This window comes from Puma concolor, chromosome C1 (assembly GCF_028749965.1).
Source record: "Puma concolor isolate L17-30 chromosome C1, mPumCon1.1.hap2, whole genome shotgun sequence".
Taxonomy (NCBI): Eukaryota; Metazoa; Chordata; class Mammalia; order Carnivora; family Felidae; genus Puma; species Puma concolor.
The window spans coordinates 188,088,191-188,106,035 of NC_141674.1; the positions used below are offsets into that span (position 1 = coordinate 188,088,191).

The 17,845-nt window shown below is 40.5% G+C and overlaps 1 protein-coding gene across 4 annotated transcripts in view; it reads left to right on the forward strand.

Moving 5' to 3' along the window:
* AOX1 (aldehyde oxidase 1) overlaps positions 1–17,845 on the forward strand; it is an 81,323-nt gene that overhangs the window by 2,785 nt on the left and 60,693 nt on the right. For all 4 annotated transcript variants that reach the window (XR_015255433.1, XM_086719238.1, XM_086719236.1 and 1 more), the window contains exons 3-8: positions 293–419; positions 3,657–3,718; positions 6,108–6,197; positions 8,548–8,628; positions 10,763–10,907; positions 15,366–15,458. Coding sequence is in view for 3 of the 4 variants with exons in the window: in XM_086719238.1 (XP_086575364.1) it covers positions 293–419; positions 3,657–3,718; positions 6,108–6,197; positions 8,548–8,628; positions 10,763–10,907; positions 15,366–15,458 (598 nt within the window). In the remaining variant the exon portion in view is untranslated. The remainder of the gene's footprint in view (positions 1–292; positions 420–3,656; positions 3,719–6,107; positions 6,198–8,547; positions 8,629–10,762; positions 10,908–15,365; positions 15,459–17,845) is intronic.

The window sequence follows — 17,845 nt, forward strand, 5'->3', positions numbered from 1 at the left end:
TTACTGATTTCTGGAGAATTCTCACTCTAAGAATGGAAGCTGCCCACTGCTAATTCCCAGTTAGAAGTATCTGAGCATCTGAGCTTGAGAGATGATTGTGATGATAGAATATGGCTTCCGAGTCACTTCCACCAGAGCAGCATAGGAAAGGGGACGCTGGCCATCTCTGGGCAAGAGGAAGAGTGCACTGCTTAGGGACTGGGTTTGACCGTGATAAGAGAGGTACCAGGTGTGGACCTCGGTGAGGGGTGCTGACAGCAGAAAGCCTGTGACCATGCATGTGTCCTTCTAGGAGAGGATCGCCAGGAGCCATGGCACCCAGTGCGGATTCTGCACCCCTGGGATGGTGATGTCCATGTACACACTGCTTAGGAACCACCTACAGCCTTCAGAGGAGCAGCTCATGGAAGCCCTGGGGGGTAGGTCTGACATGGAAAAAACCCACCACCTGCCTCAGGCCAGGTGGGAAACATGCCCCAGGCTCTTCCAGCCCTCTCACAAGTCATCCCAGCCCTGCTCAGGGAATCCCCTGGTTGTTTCTAAAGTATCTACAACTCACCCAAGAGCAGGGAAGAATGGCAGAGCACTTGTTGGAGAGGTCTGCATGGAACACACTGTGTGTGGATCACACACCCATATTGACACCTCAGTTCTCTATCCAATGACTTATTTGTCTGCCTTCATTAGGGCTGCCAAAACAAAGTACCACCAACTAGGTGCATTAAAACAACAGGAATTTATTCTTTCAAAGTTCTAGAGGCTACAAGTCTGAAAACAAGGTGTCAGCAGGATTGTGCTCCCTCTGAAAGCTCTAGGGGAAGGTTTTTCCTTGCCTCTTCTTTGCTTCTGGTGTTTGACAGCCATCCTGGTATTCCTTGACTTACAGATGCATCACAGTCTAGTCCCTGCCTCTGTCTTCTCATGGCCTTCTCCTCTGTGTGTCTGTGTCCAAATTTTCTTTTATAATGACCCCTGTCACTAGATTAGGACCCATCCTTTATATATATATATATGAAATTTATTGTCAAATTGGTTTCCATACAACACCCAGTGCTTATCCCAACAGGTGCCCTCCTCAACGCCCATCACCCACTTTCCCCTCCCTCCCACCCCCCATCAACCCTCATTTTATTCTCAGTTTTTAAGAGTCTCATGGTTTGCCTCCTTCCCTCTCTGTAACTTTTTCCCTCTCCCCCTCCCCCATGGTCTTCTGTTAAGTTTCTCAGGATCCACTAAGAGTGAAAACATATGGTATCTGTCTTTCTCTGTATGACTTATTTCACTTAGCATAACACTCTCCAGTTCCATCCATGTTGCTACAAATGGCCAGATTTCATTCTTTCTCATTGCCAAGCAGTATTCCATTGTATATATAAACCACAATTTCTTTATCCATTCGTCAGTTGATGGACACTTAGGCTCTTTCCATAAATTGGCTCTATGCATCAGCACTCCTGTATCACTTGGGTAAATTCCTAGCAGTGCTATTGCTAAGTCATAGGGTAGATCTATTTTAAATTTTTTGAGGAACTTCCATGCTGTTTTCCAGAGCGGCTGCACCAGTTTGCATTCCCACCAACAGTGCAAGAGGGTTCCCGTTTCTCCACATCCTTTCCAGCATCTATAGTCTCCTGATTTGTTCATTTTAGCCACTCTGACTGGCATGAGGTGGTATCTGAGTGTGGTTTTGATTTGTATTTCCCTGATGAGGAGTGACGTTGAACATCTTTTCATGTGCCTGTTGGCCATCCGGATGTCTTCTTTACAGAAGCGTCTATTCATGTTTTCTGCCCATTTATTCCCTGGATTATTTGTTTTTTGGGTGTGGAGTTTGGTGAGTTCTTTATAGATTTTGGATACTAGCCCTTTGTCCGATATGTCATTTGCAAATATGTTTTCCCATTCTATTGGTTGCCTTTTAGTTTTGTTGATTGTTTCCTTTGCAATGCAGAAGTTTTTTTATCTTGATGCAGTCCCAATAGTTCATTTTTGCTTTTAAATCCCTTGCCTTTGGAGATGTGTCAAGTAAGAAATTACTGCAGCTGAGGTCAGAGAGGTTTTTTCCTGCTTTCTCCTCTAGGGTTTTGATGTTTTCCTGTCTCACATTCAGATCCTTTATCCATTTTGAGTTTATTTTTGTGAATAGTGCAAGAAAGTGGTCTAGTTTCATTCTTCTGCATGTTGCTGTCTAGTTCCCCCAGCACTATTTGTTGAAGAGACTGTCTTTTTTCCTTTGAATATTCTTTCCTGTTTTGTCAAAGATTAGTTAGCCATACTTTTGTGGGTCCAATTCTGGAGTCTCTATTCCATTCCATTGGTTTATGTGTCTGTTTTGTGCCAATACCATGCTGTCTTGATGATTACAGCTTTGTAGTAGAGGCTAAAGTCTGGGATTGTGATGCCTCCCGCTTTGGTCTTCTTCAATATTACTTTGGCTATTCGGGGTCTTTTGTGGTTCCATACAAATTTTAGGAGTGCTTGTTCTAGCTTCAAGAAGAATGCTGGTGCAATTTTGATTGGGATTGCATTGAATGTGTAGATTGCTTTGGGTAGTATTGACATTTTAACAATATTTATTCTTCCAATCCATGAGTACAGAATATTTTTCTGTTTCTTTGTATATTCTTCAACTTCCTTCATAAGCTTTCTATAGTTTTCAGCATACAGGTCTTTTACATCTTTGGTTAGGTTTATTCCTAGGTATTTTATGATTCTTGGTGCAATTGTGAATGGGATCAGTTTCTTTATTTGTCTTTCTGTTGCTTTGTTATTAGTGTATAAGAATGCAACCAATTTCTGTACATTAATTTTGTATCCTGCGACTTTGCTGAATTCATGTATCAGTTCTAGCAGACTTTTGGTGGAGTCTATTGGGTTTTCCATGTGTAATGTAATGTCATCTGCAAAAAGTGAAAGCTTGACTTCATCTTTACCAATTTTGATGGGTTAGAGCGCATCCTAATCCAGTATGACCTCAATTTAACTTGAGTATATCTGCAGAGGTCCTATTTCCAAATAAGGTCACATTCACATGTTCCAGATGTTAGAAATTCAACATATCTTTTTGGGGGGACACATCAACCCATAATAGAGCCCTTCACATATTGAAAGGATGCTTTAGAATTTGCAATGCATTTAAGTTACTAAAGAAAAGTACATATTGATCAATAAGCATCATTTTCAGGTGTCAACAATTCCCTAAACAAGTCACCTGTTAAATGTATAGATTCTTAGATTGATACCTGAAGGGGAAGCACAGACACACTCCCTAATCTGCCATTTGCTGGCAGTTGCTTCCTTTACTCTTCCTTTACTCTTTTTGTCCCATTATAGAAAATCATATAGTACATTAGAAATGGCCTACATTTTCTTGTTTTAGGATCCCCTGTATCTTACACAGATACATGTTGAATGAATGAATAAACTAATAGATGGACGCAAGTGAGCTCACCAGACAGACGATCATCTTTAGGGCAGAGAATAAAACTAGAATTGAAGTAGTGGGAAGGTTCATATTCTAAGAAGAGAAAAAGGATTGAATAGTCTGGCAGATATTTAAACACTCTAAAAAAAAAAAAACCCTAAGTCAGTTTTAATTTTCAAATGAAAACAGTTAAAATAAAGCCTACTGATAAGCATGCTTCTTCTCTGATTAGGTAATCTATGCCGCTGTACTGGGTATCGGCCAATTCTCGCAAGTGGAAGGACCTTCTGTGTGGTGAGTAGGTGACATCCTACAGAGCAAGAATGACAGGGAGAGCTGGTCAAGCCTGGGAATACAGGGGTTGAGTTGTTTAGATCATCTAAACAGACTATAAGGGAGACCAAGTGAGTTTGTTCCAACTGATTCACAAGAATTTTAGCTATTTGTTAAGGACAGGGTGAAAGTTATACCACATTTGATGTTCCACAACCCACCACAGAGGGAGGTCAGGTGATCTAACCAGGCATCCAGATATCTTCTACGAATAGTTAAACAAGGCATCAGGCAGGACATATAGGAGGGCTCCAGCAAACCCAAAGAGACAAGCAAAGGTATGAAATTTGCTTTGGGGAGACAAGGTTAGTTCCAAGAGTCCAGATTGGCTAGGAAAGTGTGAGCAAGTAAAGAAGCCGAATATGTAGAGTAGAATCCAAAATTCACCTCAAGTGCAAGAGCACAGGAAGTTTCCTTTACAAAAGATACTTCACTGAGTATCAAGATCAAATAAGAAATCATGGGCAAAGCATGTAGCAAAGTCATGGGGGGGCACTTAGTTGCTACTGTTATTGAGGATGCTGTTGAGGCAGGATGGAATTGGGCAGTACTGCCCTTATACCCAAGCAAGAGGGATTCCACATTTGGGAGGGCCCCTTGCTGGTCCTCCTCCAGCCATTCTCAGGAAGCAATGGAGCCAAGGGGACTTGTTCAGTTGGACCCTTCACACCCTTTTCTAGACCATGCTCCAGATATGGTCTCGACCCCATTCCTCGGCCTGACACCAGTCTCTTCCTGAACCCATCTTCCTAGAGCAGATCATAACAGCCAGCACATACACCCCTAGGTCAAAGGGTAGCCAACAACTGGTTGTTTCTGGAGGGTGTGGACAGAGCTGGGGCATTCAGGCCAGGATGCTCACACAGGTGTTTGAGTCCCCTCAGTACAGAAGGGTGGGAAAAGGAGGGCAGTAGGCCAAGGCCAGAGTGTCCATTTATACTCTTGCACTAGATCCACAAATAGTAGGGGTGGGCCTAGAAGTGGACCAGCAGGCTTGTCCCTTTTCCCAGAGCCAGGCAGGTCCCCGGTATGTGCATGTCCCAGACTTTTTTATTTCTTTAATTTAATTTATTTTTTTAATTTACATCCAAATTAGTAAACATGTCCCAGACTTATAATGCCACATGGGGGAGCCAAAGCTGAAGAGCTGAGAAATAAATGAATGCTTACAAACCCATCAAACTGCTGGTGTAAGTGAAACACTTGTGAAATATGAATAAAGGAAGTTAAAGGAAACTGCTCTCCCTCTGGAGTATGGATGTTATTCACTTTCCCAGGCATAGACTCTGGGGATAAAGGCAAAAATGTGGTTGGACACCCACCCTGTAGCCAACTGGCTACAGGGTGTTTAATGGGTGAAAGAAACTGGGCCCCAGTGGGAATACCCAAGACTCCTCTCTACCAGGCCAAGAGAAGACTGACTATTTCTGTTGTCATTGATTCATGGCCCATTGTGGGCACTCTCAGAGCTCTAAGAGAGGAAGCTCTGGTTACTGGGCCCAGCTGGTTTTGCTTCTTAGAGTTAGGAAGATGGTGGCAGCCTGAGGCATTTGGGGGAGAGAACTGGGATATCTGGAAGAAAGTATTTTCCTAGATACTGAGGAAAAATTATTTAAGGTAGAAGACACAAGAGGTAAGTTTGGAGGAAACGGGAAATGAAGGAACCAGTAAATGGAAACCTGCTTTAAAGTAAAGTCAGCAATTGTCCATTCATTCCCAGTCAGTCCCATGCAGATCCCAAAGGTATGGAAGACCTAATTCCAAAATAGTTTTTTTTTTTCATATTTTTTTCTTTTCTTTTTCTTTTGTTTTAAACGTTCTTATATAAATGATAACACTCAGTATTGTTGAATCGTATATATACTAGAGAATGGATAAATCATCATTGCCCCAAAAGGCATCATATCAATTAATTCTACTACTAGGAATTCACCTATAAAAAAAATTCAGAGATGTATACATAGCTGTCCATGTAATGAACAGAAATGTTCATTATGTTATTTACAGTTATACAATGTAGGAAAAAATCTAAGTGTATAACACTTTGCTGTATAATGATACAGCAAAAGATTCACAACACAAATGAATAAATAAACATATAAATGGGGGTGCCTGGGTGGCTTAGTCAGTTGAGCATCTGATTCTTGATTTCAGCTCAGGTCATGATCCCAGGGTTGTGGTATCAAGCCCCAAGTTAGGCTCCGCACTGAACATAGCGCCTGCTTAAGATCCTCTCTCTCCCTCCCTCTGCCCCTCCCCCTGCCTCAAATTAAAAATAATAATAATAATAATAATAATAATAATAGTAATAATAAAAAGTTTTTCATCTCAAGGCATTTCACTGTCCTAGGAGTCAACTGACTGTCAAAAGAAAAGAACAGGAAAATGCTGCTTGGATCTGGGAGGAAATGATTCTTCCTCACTCAGCAGGGAAAGTGACGTGAGTCTCTGTCTGTTGTGTCCTCTCTGGGAGTATTGCTAAATATTGGCCTAGTGTTACTGTGCTTGTGAGTTTTGATGGTCATTCTCTGTATCACGTTCAAATCTCCAAAGCACATGCACTAATCAATCACTTTTCATTTGGGAACCCAGTAATGAGGTGATTGAAAATCAGGCTCTGATTTTGCCCTTCAGTCTCTGAAAGAATCAAACAATAAAACATAAACCTACTCAGACAAGAGCAAACAGACCTGCCCCAACTATGATAAGTCCCATCCTTGGGTGGAAAAGGGTTTTTGTGACTGACCTGACTCAAGCAGAGCTGTCCTCTATCACTGTGTCCCCCTTTGTAGAGAGAGGGCACTGCAACCTCAGCAGGAGAGCCTGTCCAAAGTCACATGGTGAGTTCATGATTAGCACAGCTGGGAAGTCCAGCCTGAAATACTGCAGTCTCTGGCTTTGCTCTCTGAGAGATACTAGTTTTCAGAAGACCCTGCTAAGTTCTTACAGGAATTACTTACAGAAGTTAGAATAAGGATAAAATAGAGTCTGCTCCCTGTAGACAAGGAAATATGAGAGAACAGAGTTATCCTTAGATGAAACTGAGCCCATCATCCCCCTGCTGTACCTATTTCTATCCTGCACACCTACCTAGTTCCCATTCTTGACCTCCCACTGCCACCTCATTTTGGTCTGAAGAAGATGTGCAATGGAATAGAGGGTTTTTGCCAAAGAAGGCCGGCTGTACCCCCCACAACCACTTCACAGAGGACCAGTGCACCTCAGAGAGCTCAATACATTTTAAAGTCTGATTCTCGATTTTGTGGCCCAGGAAGTCAATCTGGGCAATGATTGGGCTCTGGGGACCACCTGATTTACTTTAACCAAACTCGAAGAACATGATATTTAAACTGGAGTGTGCCCTAATATACATTTACAGAAACGCAATCCTAAAATGGATCTTATGGTCACTGAGCCGCATGCTTTTTCCTTTTGGGAAAACACACACAGAAAGCACATTATAATGAGGTTGCTTGGTGAGCATGGATGCAGAGCAATTGGATAATCTTAAGGGTAATATCACAGAATATCCCTCTCTTCCACCAGGGTAGACCAGATGGATGGCAGATGTCTGTCCCATGACTCTCCCTTCTCTTAAATCTATGTTAATATCTTCCATTACTAAGTCCTGGCCTAACACCTGGTTAGAGAAACTTTAATTCCTCAGATCTGATTCATTATGTTTGTGATTCAAAATGTTTTACATTTTCATTCTCACACACTATCTTATTTCTAGGTTTTAGAGATGTATCACATTATTGCCCCCTCTTCAGGAATGTTTTCTAGGAATAAGTGTTTCCAAAGCTAAAGCAGATCTCTTCCAGACAACATTAGAGTTTGGGTAACTTTTCACTGTGCTTTAGGTATCCTTATTGGTAAAAATGGAAATGATAGTTTACTTTATTTCTAAAATTGTTGCAAGGACTAAACAAATTATTAAAATACATAAAAGCGCTTGGAATGTAACACCCTGTAAATGTTACCTATTATTATTAAAATTAGTGGGGGCAGTGTTTATGCCTAGGCATGTATGTCTAGAGTCATTTTTATTTAAACTTCAGGACTTCTCAGAACCTTTAGCATTTTGAATCCTGACTTGACAGGTGACAGAACAATGGCTGGGGCACAGTGGAGATGAGGTCCCAAACTTATTAACCTCTGATAGTTTCTTATAGATTGCCTTGGTGTTTCACAGGGTACTCTTTAAACTACTTCAGAGAATACTCTTTGCCTTAGTATCATATCAGTGGTAGAGTATTTTTCTTACAATAAGATTTTATTTAAAACATTTATTTGGTTTGGGGCACCTGGCCGGCTCAGTTGCTATAGCATGCAACTCTTGATCTCAGGGTTGTGAGTTCAAACTCCACATTGAGTGTAGAGATTATTTAAAAATAAAAATCTTTTTTTTAAATGTTTATTTTTGAGAGAGAGAGACAGAACATGAGCAGGGGAGGGGCAGAGAGAGAGGTGGAGACACAGAATCTGAAACAGGCTCCAGGCTCCAAGCTCTCAACAGAGTCCAACGCAGGGCTTGAACCCACAAACCACGAGATCATGACCTGAGCTGAAGTCCAATGCTCAACCAACTGAGCCACCCAGGTGCCCCTAAAAATAAAAATCTTTAAAAAAAAAAAACACTTTTATTTGGTTTGAACTATTTCCCATTACTCCTGCATTAGGAGAGTAGGAAAGTTATTACTATGTTCATTTTGCCTAATTATTGTAAAGAATTACAACAGTTTCCAGTTTAGCTGTGCTGACAAGGCCATCTTCTGCCCTTTATACAGATTTGCACAGACTTATTTGTGGAAGAGGAGTTCCAGCCCTTGGACCCTACCCAGGAGCTCATATTTCCCCCAGAACTCTTGGTAAGATGAGTTGAGTGCTTTATGTGTTTGTATAAATGTCACTGGTTATAAACTCAGTTTTATAAAACCACCCTTTCCTTCCTATGAAGTTGTCAAACTGTGGAAATATTTGATCACATCAAGAAGCCTGTCCTCACCCAGCTCACCAACCCTCCCTAGCTAATGCCCTTGACACGCTCACTGAAGCCTCAGCAAAGTCTCTCTTTTTTTTTTTAATGATTCCATCATTATTGTCATCGTTGTCATCTGCAATGTTCTTGTTGACTCTTCCAAGCCATCCAGCTTTACTCAGCTTCTAACTTGGTCTTCCAGCCACTCCAGTACATTGAATCCAAGGAGCACTTCCAGCCCTCCCTATGCCTTACCTTTCCTTCTATCAGCATCTCTCTTTCCTCTCTGGCATCCAGTGGTCCCATTCTATAAAATACTTATTTCTGAAGGGGTTCTGAAAGAGGTGTCCATTCATTCATTCATTCATTCATTCAACAAACTTCAATCATCCAGCAACATGCCAGGTACTGTTCTAGGTACTGAATCGACAGACAGCAAGGAATAAAACTAACACAAAAACCTACCTTCAAGCAGTTGTAATCTGGTAGGAGAGGCAGATAATAAGCAAGATAATAGAAAGAGATACAGTGTGTTAGCCAGTGAGAAGTGTTAAGAAGGGAAAAGATAAAGCAGAAAAGGGGGATAGGATACGGGCCAGAGAAGATTTCTCCGAAAAAGTTTCAAAACTTTGAAAAAAGTTCTAACAGAAGTGAGGGAGCAGCCTCAGTGACATGTGGGGGAAAAGCAGTCTGGGCAGTGCAGACACCAAGTGAAAGGTGCCAAGTTTAGGAGAACACCTGCTACAGTCAAGGGAGAGAGCAGGGTCCAGCCTGGCTGAAGCACAGTGAATGAGATCAGAAAGGCACTGGGAAGCAAACCATGAGGACTTAGGCTACTTGGCTTTTACCCTATGAGAAATGAGAAATGATTAGGGAGGTTGGACAGGGGAGGGGCAAGTTCCTATTAATGTTGTAATGGGATCTGGGATCGTTCTGGCTGCTGGGATGGGAATAGCCTGCTGAGAAGCACAAGAAGGAGCAGTAAGTGGGGGAGGGATGGAGGGAGAAAAAGAGAATCCCAAGCCAACTCCACGCTCCGCACAGAGCCCAATGGAGGGCCCCATCCCACAACTGTGAGATCACAACCTGAGCCAAAATCAAAGTGCCCCTCAGAAAAACAAAATAAAAAAGGACAAGATAAATGATAAAAAACAAAAAACAAAAAACCTCAGGGCCTGTGGGCAGTTCAGTCAGTTAAGCATCAGACTCTTGATTTAGGCTCAGGTCATGGTCCCAGGGTCATGAGATATCGAGCCCCGTGCCAGGCTCTGGGCTGACAACTCGAGCTTAGTCAAAGTGCTAATGCTATCCTGAGAGATGGAGGCCTGCATGTAGGTGGTGAGAAGAGAGTCAATTCTGGATATAGCTTGAAGGAGAGCCAATGAGATTTGCTGCTGACTGTGATATGGTGTGTGGGAGAGAGACAGACTGTCTCTGGGGAGAGACTGACTCTGACACTTTGGGCAGCTGGAAAGGTGAGTGGCCATTTACAGAGAAGGGGAACAGCTCAGGAAGAACAGGGCATTTTTTTGGTGGGGGTTCCTTTTTGGGAGCTTCAAAAAGAAGGAGATATGAGGAGCTCATTTTGGGAAGTGTTAAATCTGAGATGCCTATTAGACATCTGAGAGGAGACATCAAGTTCTCATTCAGATATATGAGTTTGGATTTCAGAGTAAGAGTCCGGGCTGAAAATACTAATTTAGGAGCATTAGTACAATTATGATTTTTAAGGCCATGATACTAAATTATGTTCAATTAATCTATACTGAATTGTCATTGATAGGTGCCAGCTTATGTTGTCACCTGCCTACAAAGAGCTATATATCAAAAGTCTTAAGTTAAAGGAGTAAATATCTATTTATGGAAGTTCAGGCATTAGTCAGTGTGTGTAGTGAGTATCTTCTTAGTCAAGTGGACTTCAGGACTCCTGAAATCTCTCTGGAGGAATATACCTCCACTTGGATCTCACATAAGCCAGGATGGCAGGTGTGCGCATGTACATCCACATTTTCATTTGCACCTAGAGAATGGCAAAGAACCCAGAAAAACAAACCCTGACCTTCCATGGAGAGAGGGTTACCTGGATCTCCCCTGGCACCCTCAAGGATCTCCTGGAGCTGAAAGCAAAACATCCTGAGGCCCCTCTCATCTTGGGCAACACTTCACTGGGTGAGTGATTACAGCATTTTTCCTCTCACCGCCAAGCTGGTCCTCCTGTCCCCTACTTTGCTCTCAGTCTATAAAAACTACTTTTTAAGGATAAAAGCCTCAACCTTTATAATAAAAATAATATAATAGTATATTATAAAACATATATAATATACCATTGTATATCATATGATATGATTATCTAATTATATAATTTTGTACCATGGGAGTATGCAGCATGACCCCCTGAGGTATGGGGAAAAAATATTAGAGGGTATTTTGGGTTTTTTGTTTTTGTTTTTCTTTTGAGAGAGAGAGAGTGCATGAGCCGGGGAGAGGGGCAGAGGAAGAGAGGGAGAATCTTAAGCAGGCTCCATGCTTAGTGTGGAGCCCAATGTGGGGCTCCATCCCATGACCCTGGGATCATGACCCCAGGTGAAATCAAGAGTCAGACTCAATTGACTGAGCCACCCAGGCACCCTGAGGGTTTTTTTCTTTTTTATCATTTAGTTTATCTTGTCCTTTTTTATTTTGTTTTTGTTAAATAGTGAGTAGATATAATGGAAGTCTGTAAAATATGCATGGGTACATTAACAGTGCACACCCACTTACCAGCTACACCCAGTTTAAGAATGAGCACTTTACCCAGAACTTTGAAGGCCCAGGACCCCTCCCAAACCGCATCCCCTTCCCTTCCCTTCCTCTCAGAAGCACTCATTAGTCTGAATGTGGTAGTGGTCAGTCACTTTCTTGTATTTACAATTTTACCACATATATTTGAGACTTTAAGCAATATGTCATTTAACTTAGCATATTTTTGAACTTCACATAGAGTGACATAGTGTCATTCTTCAATTTGCTTTGTTTGTTCAACATTCTTGGCCTGAGATACACTCATAGTGTTGCAGGTAACTGCTAGACTCCATTGTGTAACTACATATAATTTGCTCCTCCATTCTACTATTGAAGGACATGGAGCGATTTCCAAGTTTTGCCTATTATTAATATTCTTTTTTTATTATTAAGTTTTTTATTTTAATTCTAGTATGGTCAATATACAGTGTTATATTAGTTTCAGGTGTGCAATATAGTGATTCAGCAATTCTATACATTATTCAGTGCTCATCATGAGAAGTGTACTCTTTAATCCCTTTCACTTATTTCACCTCCCCCCGCCCCCCAGCCACCTCCCCTTTGGTAACCATCAGTTTGTTCTCTATAGTTAAGAGTCTGTTTCTTGGTTTGTCTCTCTCTTTTTTTCCTTTGCTCATTTGTTGTTTTTTTTTCTTAAATTCCACATATGAATGAAATCTTATGGTATTTGTCTTTCTCTGACAAACTTATTTCGTTTAGTATAATGCTGTCTAGCTACCTCCATGTCATTGAAAATGGCAAGATTTCATTCTTTTTGATAGCTGAGTAATATTCCAGAGAGACAGAGTGTGTGTGTGTGTGTGTGTGTGCACGTGTGCGCGTCTCTGTGTGTGTGTCTGTGTGTCACGTCTTCTTTATCCATTCATCAATCGGTGGACACTTGGGCTGTTTCTGTAATTTGGCTATTGTAGATAATGCTGCAATAAACATAGGGGTGCATGTATCCCTTTGAATTAGTGTATTTGGGAGGTAAATTTCCAGTGGTGTGATTCCTGGATCATAGGAAAATTCTATTTTTAACTTTTTGAGGATGCTGCATACTGTTTTCTACAGTGGCTGCACCAGTTTTCATTCCCATCAGCAGTGCACAAGAGTTCCTTTTTCTACACATCCTCACCAATACTTGCTATTTCTTGTGTTGTTAATTTTAGCCATTCTGACAGGTGTGAGGTGGTATCTCGCTGTAGTTTTAATTTACATTTCCTTGATGATGAGTTATGCTGAACATCTTTTTGTGTGTCTGTTGGCAATCTATGTGTCTTATTTGGAGAAATGTCTGTTCATGTCTTCTGCCCACTTTTAATTGGATTATTTGGTTTTGGGCTATACAGTTGCATAAGTTCTTTATTTTGGATAGTAACAATTTATCGGATATGTCATTTGCAAATATCTTCTCCCATTCAGTAGGTTGCCTTTTAGTTTTCTTGATTGTTTCTTTTGTGTGAAGAAGACTTTATTTTGATGTAGTCCCAATAGCTTATTTTGGCTTTTATTTCCCTTGCCTCATGAGACATCTAGAAAAATGTTGCTACAGTCAATGTCAGAGACATTACTGCCTGTGCCCTCTTCAAGGATTTTATGGTTTCAGGTCTCACATTTAGGTCTTTAATCCATATTGAGTTTGGTTTTATGTATGGTATAAGAAAGTGGTCCAATTTCATTCTTTTCCATGTAGCTTTCCAGTTTTTCCAACACCGTTTGCTGAAGAAACTGTCTTTTTCCCATTGGATAGTCTTTCCTCCTTTGTTGAAGATTAATTGACTAAACACTTGTGGGTTTATTTCTGGTTTTCTATTCTGTTCCATTGACCTATATGTCTATTTTTATGCCAGTACCATATTGTTTTGATTATTACAGTTTTGTAATATAACTTGGAGTCTAGAATTGTGATACCTCCAGATTTGCTTTTCTTCATGAAAATTGTTTTGGCTATTTTTGGGTCTTTGGTGGTTCCATACAAATTTTAGGATTGTTTGTTCCAGTTCTGTGAAAAATGGTGTTGGTATTTTGGTTTTTGGCTATTGAGTTGTATAAGTTCTTTATTTGAGATACTAACACTTTTGATGGAGATTGCATTCAATCTGTAGATTGCTTTGGGTAATGTAGAGATTTTAGCAATATTTGTTCTTCCAACCCATGAACATGGAATATCTTTCCATTTTTCTATGTTATCTTGAATTTCTTTCATTAAAATTTTATAGTTTTCAAAGTACAGGTCTTTCATCTCTTTGGTTAAGTTTATCCCTAGATATTTTATTGTTTTTGATGCAATTGTAAATGGGATTTTCTTAATTTCACTTTCTGCTGCTTGATTATTAGTACATAGGAATGCAACAGATTTCTGTACATTGATTTTATATACTACAACTTTACTGAATTCATTTATCCATTCTATGATTTGGGGGTGGGGATTAGTTTTTAGGATTTCCTGTATATAGTATAACATCATCTGCAAATAATGAAAGCTTTACTTCTTCCTTACTAATTTGGATGCATTTTATTTCTTTTTGTTGTCTAATTGCTATGGTTATGACTTCCAGTACTATGTTAAATAAAAGAAGTAAATGTGGACATCCCTGTCTTATTCCTGACCTTAGGGAAAAGTTTTCAGTTTTTCTCCATTGAGTATGATATTAGCTATGGGTTTTTCATATAAAGCCTTTATTATATTGTGGTATGTTCCCTCCAACCCTACTTTGTCAAGAGTTTTTATTATGAATGGATGTTGTACTTTGTCAAATGTTTTTTCTGCATCTATTGAAATGATCCTATGGTTTTTATTTTTTCTCTTATTGATGTGATGTATCAGGTTTATTGATTTGCAAATATTGAATCACCTTGCATCCCAGGAATAAATCCCACTTGATTGTGGTGAATTATTTTTTAAATGTACTATTTTTTAAATAAACTATTCAGTTTGCTAGTATGTTGTTGAGGATTATTGCATCTATGTTCATCAGTGATGTTGGCCTGTAGTTCTTTTTCTCAGTAGTGTCTTTATCTGGTTTGCTATCAGGGTGATACTGGCCTCACAGAACGAATTTGGAAGTTTTCCTTCTTCTTCTATTTTTTAAAATAGTTTGAGAAGAATAAGTATTAAATGTTTGGTAGGGATGCCTGGGTGGTTCAGTCAGTTGAGCATCTGACTCTTGATTTCAGCTCAAGTCATGATCCCAGAATGATAGGATCAAGCCCTGCATCAGGCTCTGTGCTGAGCACGAAACCTGCTTAAAATTCTCTCCCTCTGTCCCTCTCCCCTGCTCATGCATTTTCCCTCTCTCTCTCTCTCTCTTTCTTTAAAAAGAAAAAAAACTAACTTAAAAAAATTTTTGGTAGAATTCACCCATAAGGCCATCTGGCCCTAGACTTTTGTTTATTGGGAGTTTTTTTATTACTGATTCAATTTCATTGCTGGTAATCAGTGTGTTCAAATTTTCTATTTCTTCCTGCTTCAGTTTTAGTAGATTATATGTTTCTTATGGTGAATATTCATATATGTTATATGTTTCTTATGATGAATATTCTTATATATGTCTCCTGGTGTCAATGTGCAAAAGCTTTCTAAGAACCTCCCATCCATTTTATTTTCTGGTTTTATAAACATATAATGAATGTATAAATAAGTAAATACATGTACTGGGAGAACATCCCTATAAATTTACTTTGCAGGAAATATGGCCATTGCTTTCATATTTATACACATTTATTACCAATTAAAAATGGTATCTGAATATTTTTATGAGAAACTTTCAGTACCAAAAAAAAAGGCATATTCTCTTTCCTAAATCTGTCTAATACATATATATTTATTTATTTACTTTTCAGGACCTGCAATGAAATCTCAAGGACGTGTTCACCCAATTCTCCTCTCTCCTGCTAGGATTTCTGAGCTCAGTATGGTATTTAAAACAAGTGATGGTGAGTTCCTGATGTTCTTAGTAAAGCATTAGTGAACCAATCCCTGCACTAAACTTACACTTACCAAGTAGTCTGAAACCTCCTCATACATTTGTCTTGTCTGGCCTATTTCTAGCTCTTCATCATTTTTCTGATGTGATATAATATCCCATCCATAAAACCTTGCCATCAAAAGCTTTGCAGAATATGAGGTATTCAGATGATATTATTCAAGACCTTCTAGTCACATGCAGGATTCTTGCCTATAAAATGTTATGTGACCAAAAGACAATAAATTTGCAGTGTAATTTTGATGGGAAGACAGTGAGAGAACTAGTGCCATCCATCGGTTGAACAGTCAATTCCTAGGAGGGAGGATGCTTGCAGGGGAAAGTGGGAGAAATATCATCAGGCACTCAAATGCTACTTGTTTCATATGGACAATGGCAAGAGGTAAAATGAGACAAAGACCTGCCCAGGTAAACACCTCTAGTCACTTACAACATCCTTCAGGGCCCACTACCTGCCAATACTACTACATCAGGCAAGGTGGTACTCACAAAGTAGTAAGAAAGCATGCAGGACTCTGCCTTCTTTTACAAGGAACCTTATTTCACTCCTCTCCTCATCCCCCAGACCTCCTAGCATGTAAGTACATGCATATAAGTGCTCAATTCAATGACTGACAAATGAAGAGTGGGAAAAAAATGAATGAATGGGTGGGCCAGGAACTTGAGTTTGGGATGCAGTGGTAGTAATGACTTTCTTAACTTAGACAACAAGGAGTTAGAACTGAAAGTTTGAGTCAAGACTTACTGGCCATTGTGTGCTTGTGGGCATCACTGGTAAGCAGGGCAGGGGACCTACCTTGGGTGTATCACTGCCATCTAGGAGTCCTGCCTTCCTGGCTTCTAACCATCATCAGCCAAACTTAGACTGTGCTGCAGACCAGCAAGCATGCCCTTCCCTGACCTCACCCCACCCATTTGCAAGGGGAGGGACCCTTCCTGGTTTTGCCTAGCACTGCAGCCTCACAGCTTCAGGTTTGGGACAGTTCAAGTAGCACACCTAAATGTCACTCAGAAAATGAGGGGAATGTGCTTAGACTCACTCAAAATCTTGGTGAAGGCAGAAGGGAAAGAAGAGGGAGAGCAGCATGGGTGGGTTGGGAGCAGAGGTGACCAGTACAAACAGAAGGTTAAGACAGGAAAAGCCTTCCCTGACCTTCACCCCCGGCATCATTTAACCCACCACTTTCAAACTTCTCTGTCCACAACCCTGTCCTCAAAAAAATCTGAAATAGAGTAAGTAAATGAAAATAAGATGCTCTGTTTGAAGGAAAGGGGAGACTTCTCACCATCCCTCTGTCTCCGGACCCCTGTGTCTATGCCTGAGAGACCCCTTCAGAGCACAATTCATATCCCTCAGTGTAACCGCAGTCCCTCATCTCAGGAATTCCTCATGAGGAAGCCAAGATGCAAAAGGAAAGTAAACTTGCCCAAGGTCCCTGAACTGGCTGGTGGCCAGGTCACCAAGCCACATATCTCCCATTTCCAATTCAGAACCCTTTCCGTTAGCACCCTTCCTCATCCTCCAGGCCCACCCCAGGGCCTGTCCAATTGGTTGTTCAAATGGACTGCTCAGTTTGGATCTGCAAACAAAGTAGAGCCAGATTCTGAAATCTGAGGAAACAGTATGCCTTCCTCAAGCCCTCTTAAAATTAAAGTGTGAGTACCCTCTAGTGGCAGAATGTTCCTTCAGGAATATTTCTCTGGATTCTTGAACTTTTCCTAAGGCCCAGAAGAATGCAGGACACTGGTGAGGGAAGGGTACATTGGAGCCAGGTGTGTGTGTGTGTGTGTGTGTGTGTGTGTGTGTGTGTGTGTGTTCCCCCCTCCCAGAACCCCCTCCCACAGGAGTTAAATCTCTGTGACAGCTTATGTTTGTTTAAATTTTGCATGCTAATCCATATCACATACATGTTTGACTTAGTGTACATTTTTTTCCCTCAAAATCTTTAGTATATTAAATGCTCCAGAAAATCCCTGCATCTTTATCCCATAGACCCATGAACTCTGAAAAGCATGAAGTTAAAACAAAACCCACATTCTCAGAATCAAAGTTAAAGCTCTTTCCAACTACTGGAATATAAGCTAGGTGTTATGACCAAAGATGTAGTAAAATACGAATAGTACAGTAAATACAATTTTCTCAGTGCAGCTATGCCATGGCTCGCCCAAAGCCAGGGGGTAACGTGAGCAGTGGAATCAGAGCAGAGCAGACAGCTAGACTTTTACTCTCCCCTGGGGCTGAACTGTCCTATTTTATCTACATCAAATAAAAGATGGTTGTGCTGGTCTGTATGATGCTTCTGACCTTTAAATAAATAAATAAATAAATAAATAAAT